At 38.9% G+C, this 20,461-nt stretch overlaps 2 protein-coding genes across 2 annotated transcripts in view; one reads left to right on the top strand and one right to left on the bottom strand.

Moving 5' to 3' along the window:
* The window catches only part of Psmd1 (proteasome 26S subunit, non-ATPase 1), a 72,120-nt gene that overhangs the window by 26,916 nt on the left and 24,743 nt on the right, over positions 1-20,461 (bottom strand). Inside the window, exon 15 of the mRNA XM_036173651.1 lies at positions 273-387. Coding sequence (XP_036029544.1) covers positions 273-387 — 115 coding nt within the window. The remainder of the gene's footprint in view (positions 1-272; positions 388-20,461) is intronic.
* On the top strand, positions 6,501-19,213 carry Htr2b (5-hydroxytryptamine receptor 2B). Its single transcript, XM_036173456.1, has 3 exons — positions 6,501-6,834; positions 15,452-15,652; positions 18,321-19,213. Exons 1-3 carry the CDS (start codon positions 6,504-6,506, stop codon positions 19,211-19,213), a joined length of 1,425 nt encoding a protein of 474 aa, XP_036029349.1. The 5' UTR covers positions 6,501-6,503.

Below are 20,461 nucleotides of genomic sequence, written 5' to 3'. Positions count from 1 at the left end.
AGCAATCTCATTTCCACAGTACTAATTAAACAGAGAGAACAGCCACGTGACATGACAGAGCGGTTATCAATGGCTGTCCATGAGCATTGCAGCTTGTTCTTAGGAGGCCTCAGGCTCTTTGACACAGCAGAGTGGGGAGCACTGTGAAGTTCTGTGTGTAGAGCTCAGTCTCAGAGATGCTACTGCATCTGTATTTTCACAGCTGTTTCATACATTTTTCTGCAGCAGAAAAGCCTGATGCCTGAAGCGACCCCACTGTTTTTGGGCCTCACCTTGTTTCCCGTGCCAGCACAGCAGATCCCCAGAGCCATTGCAGCTCCATAGCGCACATGAGGATTGTAACTCTCTGACAACAAAGAAACAACACTCGGACATTGTTCAGGTGTTCTGACAGGAAACAAAGAAAAAGAAGACTGTTATAGGCAATGTGTCATAAACCAAAATGGAAGAACTTTAAACAAGCTTTTATTGTCTTTTTTTTTTTTTTTTAAAGATACAGGAAACAACGTAATATTTAACAAATAAGTTGTAGAATTACAAATCTTCCACAGAGCAGAATGTGTTGGCACAGACATTAGTGAAAACAGAGCTGCAAGATCATCACTTGAGCACAGGAAATTCAAAGCCATTGAGGGACACAAAGTGGTAAGACTATTAATAATTATGGGGAAAAAAAAAAACCTCCCACAGAATGATACTATATTTTCTACATTCAAAAAGCACTCAGACAAAGCCGGGTGGTGGTGGTGGTGGTGCATCCCAGCACTTGGGAGGCAGAGGCAGGAGGATCTCTGAGTTTGAGGCCAGCCTAGTCTGGTCTACAGAGCGAGTTTCAGGACAGGCTCTAAAGCTACACAGAGAAACCTTGTCTCAAAACAAAACAAAACAAAAACAAAAACAAACAAACAAAACCCAAAAACAAAGAGGAGCGCATCAGGGACTTCTCAAGAAAGCTCTCTGCATCCTAGCGCCTAAGTAGAGAATAGTCAGGCACATAGAGCAGATTCCTCTGTACCTACTTTCCGGGCACTATATATTTTGTTACTTTAGACAAGGCACTTAGAGAGTCTTTTAGATGTTTTCAGGCCAGCACAAAAAGTATAAATACTCCAATTCTAGCATTCTGGAGGCCAGAGTTCCAGGCCAGCCAGCACTACATGGTGAGTGGGGGTGGGTATGACACACTGAAATAAATAACAAAATTCAAGTAGCGAAATTCAAGTATTTTATTTCAATAAAAAGTTCTTGCTTACAATTAATAGTCATCTTGCCAATGCTACTATTTGTACAAACCTTCCAAGAGCAAGAATTGGCGAAGGGAATACACACAAATCACCAATATCATCTAACCATAAATTGCACATATGAATTTATTTGTTTCAACACTCTGGCTTCTAACTACTATTTCTTCACTGAGTATTTTCTACAACTAGTACATTTACATCATACTAATGAATGGAGTCTTTCCCCTCCACTCTCTAGCTCTCTCCACTAACAGAGGAAAAACCAGTAATAAATGTACATAGGCAGAAACACTGCTATTGGCAGGGTCATCACAAAGGAAGTTTTGAAGGTATAAAGTTTCATGATATTTCTCTGGTAGAGTTACAAGTTTATAATTATTACTAGGTAAGTACCATGACGTTAGAGGCTTAGCACAATGCACAGGAATTAAGATATATTAGCTCCTGTAAGGCCCTTGGCCTCTCTAAAATCCAAGCACCACCCTGAATATAATCTAAGGGCCAGTTGGATATCTTTAACCTAAGACATCACTGACGCCTCAGTCAACATTCCCCTCCCTTAAACCACGTCTCTTATAATGACATTCATCTATATAATTCTATTCTATTCACTCCCTCAGACTCTCAATCAATGCCAGTAAATCAAGTAGAACCCTCAACTCTTATCTCTGTTTTCATAACTTGTTTCAGACCCTGATATCCTCACATTAGTTTCTGTCAATTAGCTCTATTTATTTAAGTTTAGTTGGGGAGTTAGCTCAATGGTAGAGTGCTTGCCTAGCAAGCACAAGGCTGGGTTCGGTTCTCAGCTGGGGGAGGGGGACATCTGAAAAGAAAAAAAAAAAAACCTTCGAAAATATTTATGTTTAGTTCATTGAGATAGAGGGAACACAGACTTAGAATCAGAAAGATCTGGATTCCAATTCTAGGGTGATTATTTATCCCCAGGGAGACAAGCTCTGAATCTTACTGAGCCTTAATTGTTTCCTCCCTGAAATATTATCTGTTCCTCTTTGTGCATGCTGGAGAGAGCTGACATGTCTCTAAGCTGTCACCACTGAAATCTAAATGCAAAACCAGCTTTGGATCAGAATCAGGTATTTGTGTGCTAATTTGCTGTAGCTGCATCTCTATAAAGACAATGGAACTCACAGTCAAAGGTTCTTTTACTTTCAGATTTCCTTAGCAACTTTAGAGAACTAGCCCACAGACTTTTACAATTTGTCATTTGATTGCATCAAGGGCAGGATATTCCAGGAAAAACTGACTCACAGAAAAGAGTTTATCTAAAAATCTGTCTTAAAACTTCACCTATTTTATAATCTCCATCTGAAAGTTGGGAATAAATAGGATATCCTAATGTTATTCCTTAGCCAATGACCCACCTCCAATCTTTAGTTTCTCTTCCTTCCCATCCACTGTACAAAATTCTAGGTTTCGGGCTGGAGAGATGGCTCAGAGGTTAAGAGCACTGGCTGCTCTTCCAGAGGTCCTGAGTTCAATTCCCAGCAACCACAGGTGGCTCACAACCATCTGTAATGAGATCTGGTGCCCTCTTCTGGCCTGCAGTCATACACGCTGTATACATTATAAATAAATAAATCTTTAAAAAAACATTCTGGGTTTCATCCTATTTTCACGAATTTGTATAATGCACTCTGACCTTACCCCTCCATCAACTTCAGTAGGAAATTACCTGAAAGAGGATATAACTCAGACTTAAGTGTCTTCTTTCTCAAATGCCATTATTATTTTATGAGATTTAGAAAACCAAATTCTCCCCAGGAACACAAATACTAGGAGCCTTCCTAGCTAGCTGACTGCAGCTAAGCCTGAAGTGAGGGCTGGAAACTCAAAAGCCTTTTTAAAAAAACCCTGTCAGTTTGAGCCTAATAACATTCCAGCTCTGACACATTCTTCAGAAAACCCAAGTGTTTAGACAAGGAAAGACAGCCGTTAATAAACTAGCGTAGGCATTTAATCTCTTTTGAAGAGCACGATAAAGCCAGAAGCTCTTTACAAGCCTGTCAGTGTTTCGACAGCCAGCTTTAATGGACAAAGGAGTTTCTAAGCAGCGACTGCAATGTAAAACCATACCAAAACCAAAACTTGGACACAGTATCTTTGCACACACATGTGTATAATGATTTAAAGTAACAGTAAATGAAATCTGATAAAATGGTACAATCATTTTGCAATTTATAAAGAATCAAGGGATCTCAACATGATTATCAATGATTGCTAATACATCATGAAAACAGTTAGATTGTATGTAAGCCATCAGTCTTAGCTCTCAAGTAGGAAATAGACAAATTAATGGGGAGACAGAAATCGAATCTGAATGTTTATCAAGCTTCTAGAAACAATAACTAGGGTACAGGAAATACAGATCAGGAGATGGCTTGGCAGGTAAGGCACCTGCTGTCAAGCTTGACTACCTGACTTTGACCCTTGGGACCCACATGACTGAAGGAGACAAATGCAAGCTATCCTCTGATACATGTGCTGTGGCATGCACACTCCTCCCCATACCACGCACACATAAACTAAATAAAATTGTAACAAAATTTTAAGAAGAATTTCAGGAAGTACAGTGAAAAAAATAATACATTAAATTACAATACAGAGATGCAATGGACACAAAGTACTATGAGAAACCAACAGGAAGAATAACCCACGAGAAGGAAAAAGGAAAAGAAGGAAAAGAAACAGACCTTGAGGGTTAACTGCAGCTGATGGTTGATGGGGAAGGGAAAAGCCATTTCTTCAGTGGTATAGTCACTGGTTAGATGCCCACGCTCTGTAAATGACCCATGAAACACCTTGCTGGGACACGCACATGAAAGTAGAAGTGGGCCAGCTGGGAGAGGAACGTGACGAACGGAGTGGAGGGAGGACAAGGGAGAGTAAGAGGACGTGGAAGTACCTTTGAACATGTATGAAAATGTCATAATAAAAAACACACAAAAAACAGCCGTTAATCCCAGCACTTGGGAGGTAGAGGCAGGAGCATTTCTGTGAGTTCGAGGCCAGTCTGATCTGCAGAATGAGATCCAGGACTACCAAACTACACAGAGAAACCCTGTCTCAGTCCCTCCTCCAAAACAAACAAACAAACAAACAACTTACAACTCCTGCCGGGCGGTGGTGGCTCATGCCTTTAAAGATTAATCTTAGCACTCAGGAGGCAGAGGCAGGTGGATCTCTGTTAGTTCAAGATAAGCCTGGTCTACAAGCAAGTTCCAGGACAGCTAGGGCTGTTATAGAGAAACCCTATCTTGAAAAACCAAAAAACAAACAAACAAAACCCACAAATCCAATCAGTGATCTAGACATAAAGCAGCAACTCAACCCCAAAGAACCTATGAACACCCTTGAAAGAGGAAACACTGAGAGTACTAGAGTTTCCATACTAAGCCAGTTTTATAGTTTAAATTTCAAGAGCATAATTGTAAAGACTTATACATTACTTTTCAAAAATGGGCAGAAATGTATTTTTCTATACATTACACACTTTTCCCAATTAAAAATCTGTGGGAAAAGAAGTTGCCAATGAACCAGCTCCCAAGTTCAGAGACTGTTTAGAAATGAGCAGTGACAAAGTTTCTGCCAAAATCTATGTATACAAGTAGTACACAGCTCTCTTTCTGTGCTCTTCTATACAAGGTAGTAACGTGAGCAAATTAATTGTGCTCCACAGCAAAGGCATAAAGCTGGATGAGAATCTTGTTTCATTGCTATAAATGATAAGTTCCAAAACCTTTAGATTGTATCTTTTTTCCTCAAAAGGGAAAAACAGCCCAGGCTTAAGGCCAAACAAAATCATCTTACACTGAAGTAAATTCCCCCAAATACCGAAGATAACACATAAGAATGTAACTGAATAAGGGTCATGAACTGGTTGGACACAATTAACGAGTGGTTTTATGAATTACAACGATGCAGCTATGTTCTAGTAATGACAGTATCAAAGAGGAAATGACCTCTCTGGCAGACATACAGCTGCACAACACACTTGTTCCACTGCTTCCAAGTGCCAGTGCTGGAGACTCCGAGGAAGTCAAAGGGAGGAGGATGTCAGGAGAAGGAGTCCAACTGAACAGACACAAGGGCGGCATGCTTAGGAAACTCACACGCAGATAAGAGGTAAGTAGTTAGCAAAGGCATATGCAACTAACTTAGATTTGTGTTGTTTCCATTTTTATCTTCAGGAGCTCGGCTTCAAAGTCTTTTATATCTATTCAGTGGATTACAATGTATAAATACAAAGGGTGATTTTGATATGGAGTTTGTGAGTATAAAGAACAAATAACTTCATCTTCCTCTTAAAGTGCTTCTCAAGGAAAACTGGGAAGAGTAAGGGAAACATAAGTATTTTAAAAATAACTGGTTCGAATTTGGCAAACTTATGCAATTATATTTAAAACCTTGTAGAAAGATGCAGTTACTAATAAAAGCAAGTATTTGCCTAGTAATACTTTGAACTACTTTCTTTCCAACTAAAGGAATTATGAGTCATAAAAAGCATTTAAATCAACACCCATCAGACAAATGATTACACACTCAGATTCTCAGCTGGTAAATTCTGACTCAGACTTTAGGTGGGCTTGAGACTTACTGGGTGAGTGGTCAGAACTTACTGAATCCTCCTTTACTTACAACTATTTAGAGCTTTGATTCACTATTCTGTATGTTTTCTACAGTTAAGTGGGAAGTATTCAAGAGTCAGATAGCATGTAGTGTGCTATCTTCTCTACATTACCTCTGTGGTAAATCAGAACTACAGTATTTTTGTGGGCACTAGATGAACCAATCTATCAAAATAGGAAGTGGGACTTAGTCGGGTCTAGTGTTTTTACTGCTTTCTGGAAATAACACAACCTCTCTGTATCTAGGCGGAACTCTCTGACATTTAAGTTCAAATTCATCTCTTAGAATTACAGGAAAAAAAAAAGATGAGAAACTAACATTTCCACCCCCCCCCCTTCTTCCATATCTATTGGTGTCTTTCATTGAGTCTTCTGAAATCTAAGCCTCTAGAAAAGACTAAAACTGTGGATGTCTTACTGGCAAACATGGACAGATGCATCTTGGAGAACCTGAATCTTTAAAAAGGAATATAAGTCAATCTTGGCTTTGAATGTCTGGCATGGGTACAATGCCTTGCAAAAGCAGATGACTAGCTTAGCTACTGACCATGCTGACCACTGTCTGGTACTGGACTGAATCACAGAACAGCGAACGGCTTGCTCTTATAAAATGTCTGAACAAAGCCCAACTCCTGGGCACATTTTACAGAATATATGTGATCACTTGATCTTGTCTAAGCATTCTGGACTACAGACAGAATCAGTAGCAAAGGAAATGAAGCTGACTGCCGAGGAGCAGGGGAATAAGGTGCAGTGGGCAGCTCTGCTGATACTCCTGGTGATAATACCCACCATCGGTGGGAACATCCTTGTTATTCTGGCTGTGTCACTGGAGAAAAGGCTGCAGCATGCTACCAACTACTTTCTGCTGTCCTTGGCGGTGGCTGATTTGCTGGTTGGAGTGTTTGTGATGCCGATTGCCCTCTTGACAATCATGTTTGGTAAGTATTTCTCCTTGTTCCTGGCATTGAAACCCCCAACTACTAAAGAACCTGGCATTCGTTTGATCTTTATTTTCTTTGAAATAAAAGATGGACCTGGATTAAAGACACAGAAGGAAACATTCCCTCATTTTTTCTATGATTTGCTATAAATGTGAAAGGACACAAAAATAATTTTTTTTTTTTTTTTTGGTTTTTCAAGACAGGGTTTCTCTGTAACTTTGGAGGCTGTCCTGGAACTCGCTTTGTAGACCAGGCTGGCCTCAAACTCACAGAGATCCACCTGCCTCTGCCTCCCAAGTGCTGGGATTACAGGCATGCACCACCACTGCTTGGCTTACAAAAATAATTTCTTAGGAACAATTTTACCCCCTCCTCAGCCATCTCATAAAATCACTAATTTGGCAATATTCACAGATTCTGCATGTAACATTACCTAAAACTTATAGTAAGTAAAAAAACCATACTTTTCAAGAAATTATTCATACTTTCCCTTTAACAAAGGGAATATAACTTGGACAATTTTGGGACTTTAATCACTGAACCATCGAGTCTCATCCCTATTACAACCTTGAACCTTTAAGAAAAGATGTTTAGTTACAAAAGGAAATGGTCTGGTTCAGAGTACCTCAAGAGAAGACCCATCTGTTTAATTTTTTTTTATGGTATCTGACCATCTGTGTTCCCAATAAACTTGAAAGTCAATAAAATAAGTGGAAAAGATCCTGAGTTACTGTGATAATAAAAATAGTTTGACTTTCAGATCTTTGTATAATAAAAAAAGACAATACATTAAAGTAAGTATACGGAGTTTCTGCTGTGTGTATATCACCCCAAACTACGTGAGCAAACACAAATGATTTCGTTGAGGAATTATGAGGGCTCTTAGTTTCAAAGTCAACATTAAAAGAACAGTTAATTAGTCAATGTTTGGGATAAACTGATACTCCACTAATAAACCACTTAAGATAATAACAGATGCTCAGGCTCCCAAGAATTGTATTTATGTGTGGAGAATAAACACACAAGTTAAGCAAGTAAGATTTACTAACCCAGAACACACTGGTTGATTAAATGAAAAAGTAGAGAAAACTGCTATTCCAATTATTTTATAAGAAACAGCAGGGAGACAGATAGAATGAAGAACTTGTGTCTTCATGTGTAGTAAGATGGTGAGGAATAAACCCCACACTCTTTGGTGCTTCGCTAGGCATACAGAAAATATCAAAATGCATTATCTATGTTGTACTAACATAAAAAGATTAAATAGAGATTTGAAGGAATTTTATAGAAGTGAATTTTAATTTGAAACCTTAGTCTGTAGATACCAAACATCTACTATTTGCAAATCATTGGCAAGGATAAGGAATCTTTAAAAAAAATTTATTTATTTTTATTTTATGTGCATTGGTGTTTTGCCCACATTTATGTCTGTGTGAGAGTGTCGGATCCCCTGGAACAGGAGTTACACAGTTGTGAGCTGCCATGTAGGTGCTGGGAGTTGAACCAGTGTCCTCCACAAGAGCAGTCAGTGCTCTTAACCACTGAACCTTCTCTCTAGCCCCAGAATAAGGAATCTTAACAGAGAAAAGTCTATAGTGTTCAAGTTAGCTGACAAACACTTCATAAGGAGGTTTCAAATAGTTGGCACCTCATGAGCTGAAGAAATTGCTTATATAGAAAATTATTGCTTAAGATAGTTTAACAATAAAAAACAGCAGAAAACTAAACATTTTAACATAAAATATATAAGACACCTACATATGTATGTTTTAAATTGTAACCCATTTTTAACAGCATTTCATCCTTCAAATACTTGTAAAACAATTTACATAAAATATCTTAGAGTCCCAACCACTTTGTTATCAGTAGTTATGCTGTATAAAGAAGCTATTAGATTGTGGGGTGGGGAAGCAACCCTAACTAACCTGGGAATGTAATTATTGTTTAAAATGTCACGGTATGAATTTATTATTTAAGATATAGTCTGTGACCACAGGGCATATGGATACATGCTACCATGGGAAATGAATGTTCATAAACTGGAAGCTGTGTACAGTGTAAATGGGTGGGGACCTGATTTCAAATAGTAAGATCTTTGTATAGCCTTCCCAGCTTGATAAATACTAAGACTTTCTAAACTAACACATTTGCATGAATTTCTGATAATTTTTAAAAGTACATGATGTATGATTTTTTTCTAATTATATGGGAAGTCTTCAGAACTTCTGAAATCTACAAACCAAAGTGTTCTTGGTTATATAATCATAAAAGATTAACTACTATTTTGAACAATTTAAGCTATTACAGGGAAGTTCAATAAAAGCAACTAAAAACCTTTATAGTAGTTAAGTATTCTAATAAACTTAAAAACTTTAAAAAGAATGAGCTAGAAATAACAAAGTAGCCCTGGTGTTCTTAATTGAGGGATATTTTATTCAAATATTTATTTGTAATATTTAATTCCGTATTGTCTGAATTTCTGTTTTACCAAGACTGAAACTCTTGACATGACACTTTTAACTTTTCTGCCAAATCTTTGGGAGCACTGGATGCAACCTTTACAGGTTTATTTGCTTATTTTTACCATTTCATCTATTATTCTTAAAATCCATGATTACAATACAACAGCTTTTAACACAAACCCTAAAAACACCTACATCAGAAATACTTGGGCAAGGAAGTCCAAGGTGGGAAGACTGAAAATTGGATGCTAGCCTGAGGGTCACAAAGCAGGACCCTCTTGCAATAACAAACACCTCCAAACCATGAGCCACTGGCGAGATGGTCCACGGTAAATGTGGGTAAAGGTGCTTGGCGGGGGACCTGAGTTCATGCCCAAGACCCACATGGTGGAGAGAACTGACTCCTTCCAATTGTCCACTGTTCTTCACACATGTACCAAAGTCTACGCAATTTCTGTCCCCACTCCCGTGCGTGCGTGCGTGCGTGCGTGCGTGCGTGCGTGTGTGTGTGTGTGTGTGTGTGTGTGTGTGTGTGTACTTGCACACGAACACACAAGTGCACACATGCTATAAATAAATGAAATTCAAATTAACAAAACAAAATAAAGTGACAACAAAAAAAGACAGACGAGAAGGAATGAAGGAAAGGAGAGAGGGAAAGAGATAAAAAGATTTGAGTAAGAAACGGAATATCTTCAATATTTTTCTTATCAAATACATTACTGAAAACATGAAGGCAAAAATATGTAACATTTGGTTATCCATTTGTGGGTTTTTGCTAGGTTTTTTTTTTTTTTTTTCAAGACACAATTTCCCTGTGTAGTCCAGGCGGCCTGCCTCTGCCTCCTGGGTAGTGGGGTTAAAAGTGTGAATCGCCACACTGGGCTCCACTGTAACAAATTGTAATCCATATTCTATGAGCCGTAGTATGAAGCAGTACCCATGGAGCAGTGAAACAAAGTGCATTAAACTGTTTGAAAGACAGGTTGGAAAGACTAATTCTGAAACTGGAGAACAAGGCAATGAACACATTTTGGAAAGTAGAAATTTAAAAAGCCAAGGAAATTTCCTACTACATACTAAGTAGATGAAAACACTTAAAACACTATCATATTAGCTAACCCCAGGAGATGTTCAGATGAGACACACCCAGACACACATGCCCAACCAAATCCTCCAAACCAAAAACAATACCAACCAAGTAACCACCCCAGAAGCTTTGCAGAACCTAAGCATTGAACCAGGTATTGCTTTTAGAAATATAAAAAAAGCAGTAGAATTCTTCTGTTTAAACAAAAATTGTTTAGGGCTGTCCCACAATAGTTAAGTTTCTAAACTGTATGCCTTGTGAACCCCGTAGGCATAGCATTTTCAGAATGCCTTTCAAAACAATCTTTAAAACTCTTAAAATAAGGGAGATGTTTTATAACTCAGATTTATAGACTGATGCTAATTATTAAAAAAAAAAAAATGATGTAACTTAGCTTTCCAAACTAAAAACTTGACTAAAAGGCAAGGAGATTTCAGATGCAGTGAATCTATCTCATCAAAACATGAGGCTTCAGGTTAAAAAAAAAAAAAAAAATCAGATTTTTACAATTAATAAAAAGAAAGCAAGTAACAACATACTGCTCCTCGAAGCAAAAGCATGGGCATAGCCCAATTACAATGTACATTGGTTATTAATGTTTCAGTGTAATAACAAGTAGCAGTAACATTCAACTTTAGTAAAAGACACTTTTATGATAAATTTCAGTGTAGCAGTTAGGGATGTTCCCACTGTGTTCTCTGTCTCCCCCAGTACAGGCTCACGTTCAAGCAGATGCACTGCACTACACTCTTGCTCTGATTGGACAGATCAAGACACAGGTGTACACAGGTAATCTGGCTTGTTTCTGAATGTGCACCTTCACTGCCAGTTTGATGGACTATACTTTTCAAATCAGTAACTACTCCGCTTTGAGTGCTATCTCTGTGCCAAACACTGCTGCAAATATTCCACACGTACCACTTCACCATATTTCAAACCCACACATACAATACTGTAGCAAGCTTATAAAACAGGTAATATTAGCGCCATCATAGACAGGATCTACAACAGGTTATCTGAGATGATAAAATAAGCGGCACAGTATGTGAATCCAGGAGGAACGATTCTGGAAGATTCTTATATTCAGCCCCTCATTGCCCTACTCTGCTTTCTCAAAGACAAATGTTGATCCTATCCCCAAAGTATTATATTCAGCATATGGGACTAACAAGAAAGCCTACAGAATTTTGGGGATGATGAGGCAGAACCCAGTATCTTTCAATTAAAAATATATTTCACATTATGTGATAGAATACTTAGGTCTCAGCTAGTACTTGCACAAATCCTTGAGGTGACTGATCTATTTTTGAGGGAGGTACTAGAAACAGGCAATGCCTATGAAGTTGCTGAACCTTGCTGGGAGACAAACAGAAACTTAGGCAGCATGTGAGAATGACCACCTTCACGTACATGGCCTTTACAGTATGCGGTTTCATAATGAACAAGCCCTGTCTTACTAACAGCTGAACAAACTATCTACAAACCCAAGACTTGTTTTGCTCCTCAAATATTACTCTATGACATTTAATGTACAATTATTTTGAGTACCCATAGAAATGTCATTATTCAAATATTACTTTTCTCTAGTTTTAGTTCAAAGACAGTAAAGGAAGAAAGTTGAAGATGGGATTTATGGGTTGGAGTATAGTTTAATGGCAGAGTGCTTGCTTAGTCTTGAGGCTTTGGTTCACTTCAGGGATGGTGGTGGTGATAGGGTGAAGAAAAAGGTACAGGGTGGGTAGAATTTGTTTTTCAGAAAAATTTTATGCCAGAGTCTAAGAAAAGCAATTATTAATTAGTCTATGTGATTAGTCTATTATTAGTCTCATTAACTTCTCATAGATACTTTTTTTTCTTTTCTTTTTAAACTTAAATCTTTGTTTTGGTTGATTATTACAAATTTAATTAATATCCAATCCAAGTCCTGCTGAAAATAGGTGGAACATAAGACATTACAATAAATAAATATAATTATAAATCAAACCTGATGCTTCCTATATGCTATATGGGTGCCCCACCACCAGATTACATTCCTAGCTCCTTTTGTGCTTTTCTAAACCGTTGCACTTTTGTTTTGGAGACAGGGTTTTGATGTGTTGTCAAGGCTGGCTTTCAACTTACTATGAGGCCTAGGCTAGCCCCAAGTTTTCATTTTCCTGCCTCAGCCTCCAAGTGCTGGCATCACAAGCAAGTGCACCATACCCATAGTTCCATTCTTGCTTTCTTTTCCCCCATTTATATTTTATTTTACTATCTTATTTTATGTGTGTATTTTGCCTATACATATGTCTGTGCACCATGAGTGTGCCTGGTGCTTGCAGAGGTCAGAAATGGGTGTCAGATCCCCTGGAACTATGGCTACAGATGGTTGTGAGCTGCCATGTGCGTGCTAGCAATCAAACCCAGGTCCTCTGGAAGAGCAGCCACGCTCTTAACCACTGAACCATTTCTCTAGCCCCATTCTTGCTTTTAATAAAAGGTTTCTATTAATTTAGTGCCACTATACTGCTTTCATAAAAGTCTATCCACTAGTATATCATAGAAAGGTGGAATCTTTTTTTTTTCCCGAGACAGGGTTCTCTGTGTAGCTTTGGATCCTGTCCTGGATCTCGCTCTGTAGACCAGGCTGGCCTCGAACTCACAGAGATCCACCTGCCTCTGCCTCCCGAGTGCTGGGATTACAGGCGTGCGCCACCACCGCCCGGCGAAAGGTGGGATCTTAAAGATCTATCTCTCTGAATCCTACACACTCCTTTCTTAGAATTCTACACTACTGTCAGACATTTCTGATTAAAATAAGAATGTTCCAGTGATCTGTATTGATGTTAACTCCCACTTCTCCAAAACTGGTGTCCATAACATATTAACTCTGTTGGAAGTAAGGCCAACAAGGCTTCACAGGCCTAATTAAATTGGCACTGGAAAGCTTTCCTTTTTAGCCTATAAGGAGAAATACCATGGGTCAAAGAGTCAAATTCCAAAGACATGTATTTTTTATGTGTTCTCTGTGGCTTCCTGCTCATGGCTACAAAATTTATGACTAGAATTTTCCAGACCTTAATTTTCAAACATAGAATACATAAACAGCTAAGTAGGAAAGTTTAAATTATATTTTAAAAGTTCTACAGAGACTGTATGCACTTGATAGAACACCATAGCCAGGTGAGGCAGAAGGGTTGTATATTTTAGGTCAGCTTGAGTCACATGGTACTATCTCAAACAAAATGAAACAAAAAAACCTCAAGAAACTTCCAAACCAAAAAACAAAACAAAGCTAACAACAACAACAACAACAACAACCAAATCACAGTAATTTCAGTGGTAGAAAACCTGCCTAGCATACTTCAGGTCTTGGCTTCCATCTCTAGCAACACTCATGCTCTTGAATTTTTTTAATTCTTTTTTGTTTTGTTTTTTCGAGACAGGGTTTCTCTGTAGCTTTAAAGCTTGTCCTGGACTAGCTCTGTAGACCAGGCTGGCCTCGAACTCACAGAGATCCACCTGCCTCTGCCTCCCAAGTGCTGGGATTACAGGCGTGCACCGCCGCCGCCGCCCGGCTTTATTCTTGATATAGAATCTTGCTATGTTGCCTGGGATTAAGTGACCCTTCCAAGTCAGCCTCCACAGTACCTGGGACATGCTCCTATATATAATATAGTTCAGACTTGAATATTTGTCTATTTCCCTGCTCTTAGCTTCCCCTCATTTTCTACTGTGAAATGCTCGCTCTTCATTATGGATTTTTTTTCCTTCTTGCACTGTTTCCCTTTAATACTAGGTGGTTAAAGAATGCATTGCCATTTTCTGTCTTAGGTCATTTTCCACTGATGACAGACAACTGGAACACTACAGTTAAGAAAATCAATTGCGCTGGGCGGTGATGGCACACGCCATTAATCCCAGCGCTCGGGAGGCAGAGGCAGGTGGATCTCTGTGAGCTTGAGGCCAGCCTGGTCTCTAAAGCGAGCTCCAGGAAAGGCACAAAGCTACACAGAGAAACCCTGTCTCAAAAAAAAAAAAAAAAAAAAAAAGCTAAAAATGGGCTGGAGAGATGGCTCAGTGGTTAACAGCACCTACTGCTCTTCTAGAGGTCCTGAGTTTGATTCCCAGCAACCACATGGAGGCTCACAACCACTTGCTCACTTGCAATTAGATCTGGTACCCTCTTCTGGCCTGCAAGGACACATGCAGGTGGAACACTGTATACATAATAAATAAATAAACCTTAAAAAAAAAAAGAAATCAATTGCTTGGGTTCTATCTACATGTCTTTGCTTTAGTTTACTCTGAGAAGCTCTCATGAGGTCCTCGTGTTCGTGCGTGTGTTTGGGAGTCAGAGGTTGCTGTCTGGAGTCTTCCTCAGTCACTTTCCATCTTATTTTTTGAGACAGGCTCGCTCAACTGAACCCAGAGCTCACTGATTTGACTAGGCTGGCTGGCCAGCAAGGCCCAGACTCTGTGTCTCTGTCTCTGTAGCGTACAGACTGTCACACCCGGCTTTTATATGGGTTTTGGGGATCTGAACTCAGGTACTTATACGCTTACGTGGAAGCACTTTACCAACAGAGCCTCCCCAGCTCCTACATGTTCCTTTCTAGGAGACACTAAGTGCATATCTCACATGTGTAGGCCCAGGTACATCTTTTAAGACTAAAACAGCCTTTTCTACAGAGTCTTCCTGCAGCACAGAGGCTTAAACTTGAATTTCCATATAGATCATGTGGGGGTTTGGTTCAATGTATTCTCATACAATACCTATATGCATCAGATAGAACCTAAGACCCTGCTTTCCCAATGAAAGTCCCAGGTGATATCCATCTCCAGTCATTATCTGTAATCAGAGTACACAATTTTCTAAAGAACACTTTCAATTAATAGTTCAATTTTGATAAATAAATGCTCTCCTCCATAAGCTCACATTCAAAGACATCTGAATTGATTCATTTGTAGCATCAATGACATCTCCAAGGTCATTTTAAGATGTTTAAAAATATGTACTGGTTTAAGAAAAAGATTAAACTGAAGATTGCCATTCTATAAGGAAAAATTCTTTTTCTTTCAGAGGCTATATGGCCCCTCCCACTGGTCCTGTGTCCGGCTTGGTTATTCCTTGATGTTCTCTTTTCAACTGCCTCCATCATGCATCTCTGTGCTATTTCAGTGGATCGATACATCGCCATCAAAAAGCCAATCCAGGCCAATCAATGCAATTCCCCGGCTACTACATTCATCAAGATTACAGTGGTATGGTTAATTTCAATAGGTATGTGGGGAATGCCAAAGGTACTGGTGGAATGTCCAGTCTTTATTTCCATATGGCCAGAATGCCAGTTCTAGTACCTAGGAAAACTCAGAGGTCAAGGCAATCCATTGATATCCAAGAACTTGCATATGACATTCACTGTGCAGCTTCTAAGCCATTATCAGTAAAACCTACGTTAGCAGTTAAGTATGTGTCTTCAGAATGAGCCAGTATTTGCTGCGGGACCATCACACTTCCATTTTGGTATTCAGGAAGTTTAACCCCAAAGTGTTGATATTTGCCAATAAATAGCACAAGGAATCAAGCCACCAAAGTAAAGCAGCAAAAAATGAAATGCATCTTCAATCACATCTAACAGCATAAACAAGGGGAGAAAAGGTCAAGCAAGCCAAACTTTGTAAGCATGTACTAAAGACCATAAATTCACCCAGGAAGTTGGCATTCCAATGTGTACAGACTGAAGGCAGTTAAAGATCTACTTTAGTGTCTTAACTGACAAAAAAAAAAAAAAAAAAAAAAAAAAAAAAAAAATCTAAGATAGATGTTAGGCTCATGTTTAGAAAAGGTTTATAGGAAGAAATCAATTTCCTTTAAACTGCTCTATGCTTCTACACTAATCTTTTTTATTTTTTTAAGATTTATTAATTTGTATTTTATGTATGTGCTTCTCCTGCACATATGTCTGTGCATTTTGTGTGTGTGCCCAATGCCTAGAGGCCAGCTGAGGGCACTGGACCTCCTGGCACTGGAGTTTCAGCTAGCTGTGAGCTGCTTCTCCAGTCTACTGTCATCTTGAAGGCTCCAAGACAGCTGCTATTAGAGTACCTTGAATGAAGTGCGGAGTCCATTCAGAGTTCTCCTAAGTTAATTGCAGAAAAACAAACTTGCAGATTTGTAACAAATGATCTGACCAGCACATACACTGCTTTGCAGTAGAAAGAAAAAAATTTTTGAAGAGTAAAAAAATTACAAATTCTGAAGTGTTAAAAGGGAGTAAAAAAACTACTGCTTACTTCTCTCTAACCAGTGGAAGAAGGAGCTCAATAAAGCAAAAAAGACATGGAGATTAGGTTCACATTCCTGTAATAATGGCTCTAGAGCCCAAACCTCTCTGAAATGCCTGGGAGGGAAGAAGAGTTAAGAAAATGTCTGTTGAGAATAGATAGATTTTATATCAAACAGCAGATAACCAGAATGAGAAAATGAGTGTCCAGGGAGGGACAGAGGCACAGAAATAACAAGGTGGGTTGGGGCCAGCAGACTTTTTCTATAATGGGCAGGAATGTGGTGATAGCTTGTTGGGTAGAAGTATCTTAATTAAGGCTGGATAACATGACTTTATCAACATTAAATTTTTACTAAATATAATGTACAAGCTCATAAAATACATTGACAAGAGCCGGGTGGTGGTGGCGCACGCCTGTAATCCCAGCACTTGGAGGCAGAGGCAGGTGGATCTCTGTGAGTTCGAGGACAGCCTGGGCTACAGAGCGAGTTCCAGGACAGGCTCCAAGGCTACACAGAGAAACCCTGTCTCGAAAAATCAAAAAAAAAAAAAAAAAACAAAAAAAAAAAAAAACCAAAAAAAAAAAAAAAAAAAAAAGAAAAAAAAAGAAAAAGAAAAAAAAGAATACATTGACAAAAAAAAAGGGCTCAGCAGTTCAGCAGTTATATGCGGTAAGTAAATATTTTAGGTTGCAGGCTGTATGGACTTAACTGTGTTGTAAAAGAAACACACACACACACACACACACACACACACACACACACACACGTTCTAGCTAGAAGAAACCATAGTTAATACATTACTAATGAATATGGCTGTGTTCTAGTAAAACTTACAGAAACAAAATGTTAGACAGTGTTCCTCTAGCTATAGACACGGATGCCCTAGTGCAGAACACACAAACTCTTCTTTCTAGAGGTACATATGAAACAGGTGGAAAGGGTAGAGGCCGATACTGTAAACGGTTTGAGGAGACTGCCTTGTTCGGAGCTGTTGGGTATTATAAATAGGTTGTGAAGACATAGGAGTGCTTTTGGACTTATAAAACAATACAAGATAAACGCTTAATCAGCTTACATACTAAACAGTGTCTGCTGTTTTGAAGGTGTGACTCTTATGTTACTCCCTAAGCAATATTGTATTTAAATACTTTACAGTACTGTAAAGTATTTAAAAAGTAGCACAAGCTATATACATTCTCAACTATTAGAGGAACTCTCAATCTTGAAAACAAGTTCATAACTTGTACATGCTTGTTTATGAAGCAGTAATTTTTAAAGAAAGGTCATTTTGTTTTCTCTAAAAAGTTAGGATTAAAAGATATTCACAAATACCAAAGGATAAAACTGTTAGGCGAAACTGTATAACCTGAAAGATAAATAGATAGCATTTGAAAATTAAGACACCAAATCTCCAAATTCTCTCTAAATTAAATACTCTGGAGATTAACCTTATCTTGAGTTCTTTTCCAACCTGGAAAAAACAGATTTGCACAGTTAGATTCCATTTGTCAAAGGATCTGCTGTAAACCTGACAGATTTGAAGCCGAGGGTCTCAGGAATTACAGTGCACTCATCAGCACAAAATTTCTACAAGTAACTCTTACAACAACAGCCTAAGAACATGAAAGTGACTCAATTTATCTTGCTTCGTCTTCCTTAGGCATCGCCATCCCAGTCCCTATTAAGGGGACAGAGAATGATGTGACTAACCCAGACAACATCACCTGTGAGCTGAAGAAGGAACGTTTTGGCAATTTCATGCTCTTCGGCTCACTGGCTGCTTTCTTTGCACCTCTTGCGATCATGATAGTCACCTACTTTCTCACTATTCACGCCTTACAAAAGAAAGTTTACTTGGTCAAAAACAAGCCACCTCAACGCCTAACATTGTGGACTGTGTCCACAGTATTCCAAAGAGAAGAATCATCCTTTTCATCGCCTGAAAAGGTTGCAATGCTGGATAGTTCTCACAAGGATAAAACTCTACCTAACTCAAGAGATGAAACTCTTATGCGAAGAATGTCCTCAGTTGGAAAAAAATCAGCCCAAACCATTTCTAATGAACAGAGAGCCTCAAAGGTCCTTGGAATTGTATTTTTCCTCTTTCTGCTTATGTGGTGCCCCTTTTTTATTACAAACATAACATTAGCTTTGTGTGATTCCTGCAACCAGTCTACTCTTGAAATGCTCCTGGAGGTATTTGTGTGGATAGGCTACGTTTCCTCAGGGGTGAATCCTTTGATCTACACCCTCTTCAATAAGACATTTCGGAAAGCATTTTGCAGGTACATCACCTGCAATTACCAGGCCACAAAGTCAGTAAAAGCACTTAGAAAATGTTCCAATACAATCTACTTTGGGAATTCAATGGTAGAAAACTCTAAATTTTTCTCAAAACATGGAATTCGAAATGGGATCAATCCTGCCCTGTACCAGAGCCCAATGAGGCTCCAAAGTTCAACCATACAGTCTTCATCAATCATTCTCCTAGATACACTTCTCCTCACTGAAAATGACGGTGACAAAACTGAAGAGCAAGTCAGCTATATGTAGCAGAATGGGCAATCCTCGGCTAATTTGAGTAAGGCGATGGGCGAGTGTACCAAGACAATGCACAGAATAAAACATCAGCTCTTGAAAGTGGGAGTTAATACTAAGGTTGTCCAATGTCCTTATCTAAACAAAGTCAAAACATGGACAAAGTAGTTTGTATGGCTACAAACAAAAGCAATCTCTACCCTGGTTTTCAAATGAAATAAAATTATATAAGTCAACAAATTTCAGTCTTTAAAACAATGATTATAGAGCTAGGGAGATGGTGCAGCAGCGCTCACCATGCAGGATTGAGGACCTGAGTCTGGGTCCCCTGCACCCACATAGAAAGCTGGGTAGAGTTGCCTGCTGCAATCCTATTGCTGGGGAGGCAGAGACAGGAGGATTCCTGAACTTGTTGGCCAGCTACTCTTGTTGAACCAGGGAGCTCCAGATTCAGTGAGACTCCCTGCAAAAAAATCCTACAAAAATCTGATACATAGTGGATCCTCCTCCCCTAAAAATATACATGTAAAACCCTAAAACCAAACCAAACAAACAAACAAACAAACAAAACCTTCTGATCATATTTGGAGGTAAAGTGAAGAGTGGTTTTAAAGGTGATAAAGTTAAATGTAGTCATTTTCCTCAACCAGGAAACTATCTTGACAGAAGAAATGGAGAGGACAGTAGTTATATGTCAGGCAATGTAACAGACCTTAGAAGTAGAACTGTTAATAGGCATTTAATCAGTAGAGGCAGGTCCACTGGAAGAAGAGGAGGAGAAAGCAAAAGAAATTGCCCTTAGGTACTTGAACCAGACTATGTTCCTCAAAGGTATGAATCAACATGCTGAAACAAGGACTATGGAACTCCAATCCAGAGACCTAAATGTAAGTGAGTAATCTCATAAACCGAGGTTACATCTGCCTGTATTGACCCAACAATGTGGCTGAACTTCTAGCACAAAAATTTTCATTTACTGTTTGTTATTTCACTTTGTACTGTTTAAGCTAGAAATGAGTGCAACCTCGACCGGACAGCTGACTGAATTTAGAAATGACATTTAGTTTAACTTCACCTCAGTCTTTGCATCTACATTCTGTGCCATTCTTAACAGGGACCAGTGAATGGCAGTCAACTCCATTGACGGCTGGTGTATTCATTCAATGCTACCCACACAAATGGTAAACAAATTGAGGCTGGGGGAGGTGGCAATGACGAGCTCGTATCTTAGCTTTGCCCTCTAAAGCTGAGCTGTACTTATAC

This window comes from Onychomys torridus, chromosome 23 (genome assembly GCF_903995425.1).
Source record: "Onychomys torridus chromosome 23, mOncTor1.1, whole genome shotgun sequence".
NCBI classification, from domain to species: Eukaryota; Metazoa; Chordata; class Mammalia; order Rodentia; family Cricetidae; genus Onychomys; species Onychomys torridus.
The sequence above is the reverse complement of the archived record's forward strand: the minus strand, read 5'-3'. Positions and strand labels throughout refer to the sequence as shown.

What these genes read in the sequence shown, in the direction of transcription:
- Htr2b (XM_036173456.1), top strand. Translation starts at nt 6,504, where the DNA reads ATGTCTGAACAAAGCCCAACTCCTGGGCACATTTTACAGAATATATGT. An exon ending in CCTCTTGACAATCATGTTTG is followed by an intron (nt 6,835 to 15,451) that starts GTAAGTATTTCT and finishes TTTTTCTTTCAG; the next exon opens with AGGCTATATGGCCCCTCCCA. An exon ending in GGTATGGTTAATTTCAATAG is followed by an intron (nt 15,653 to 18,320) that starts GTATGTGGGGAA and finishes CGTCTTCCTTAG; the next exon opens with GCATCGCCATCCCAGTCCCT.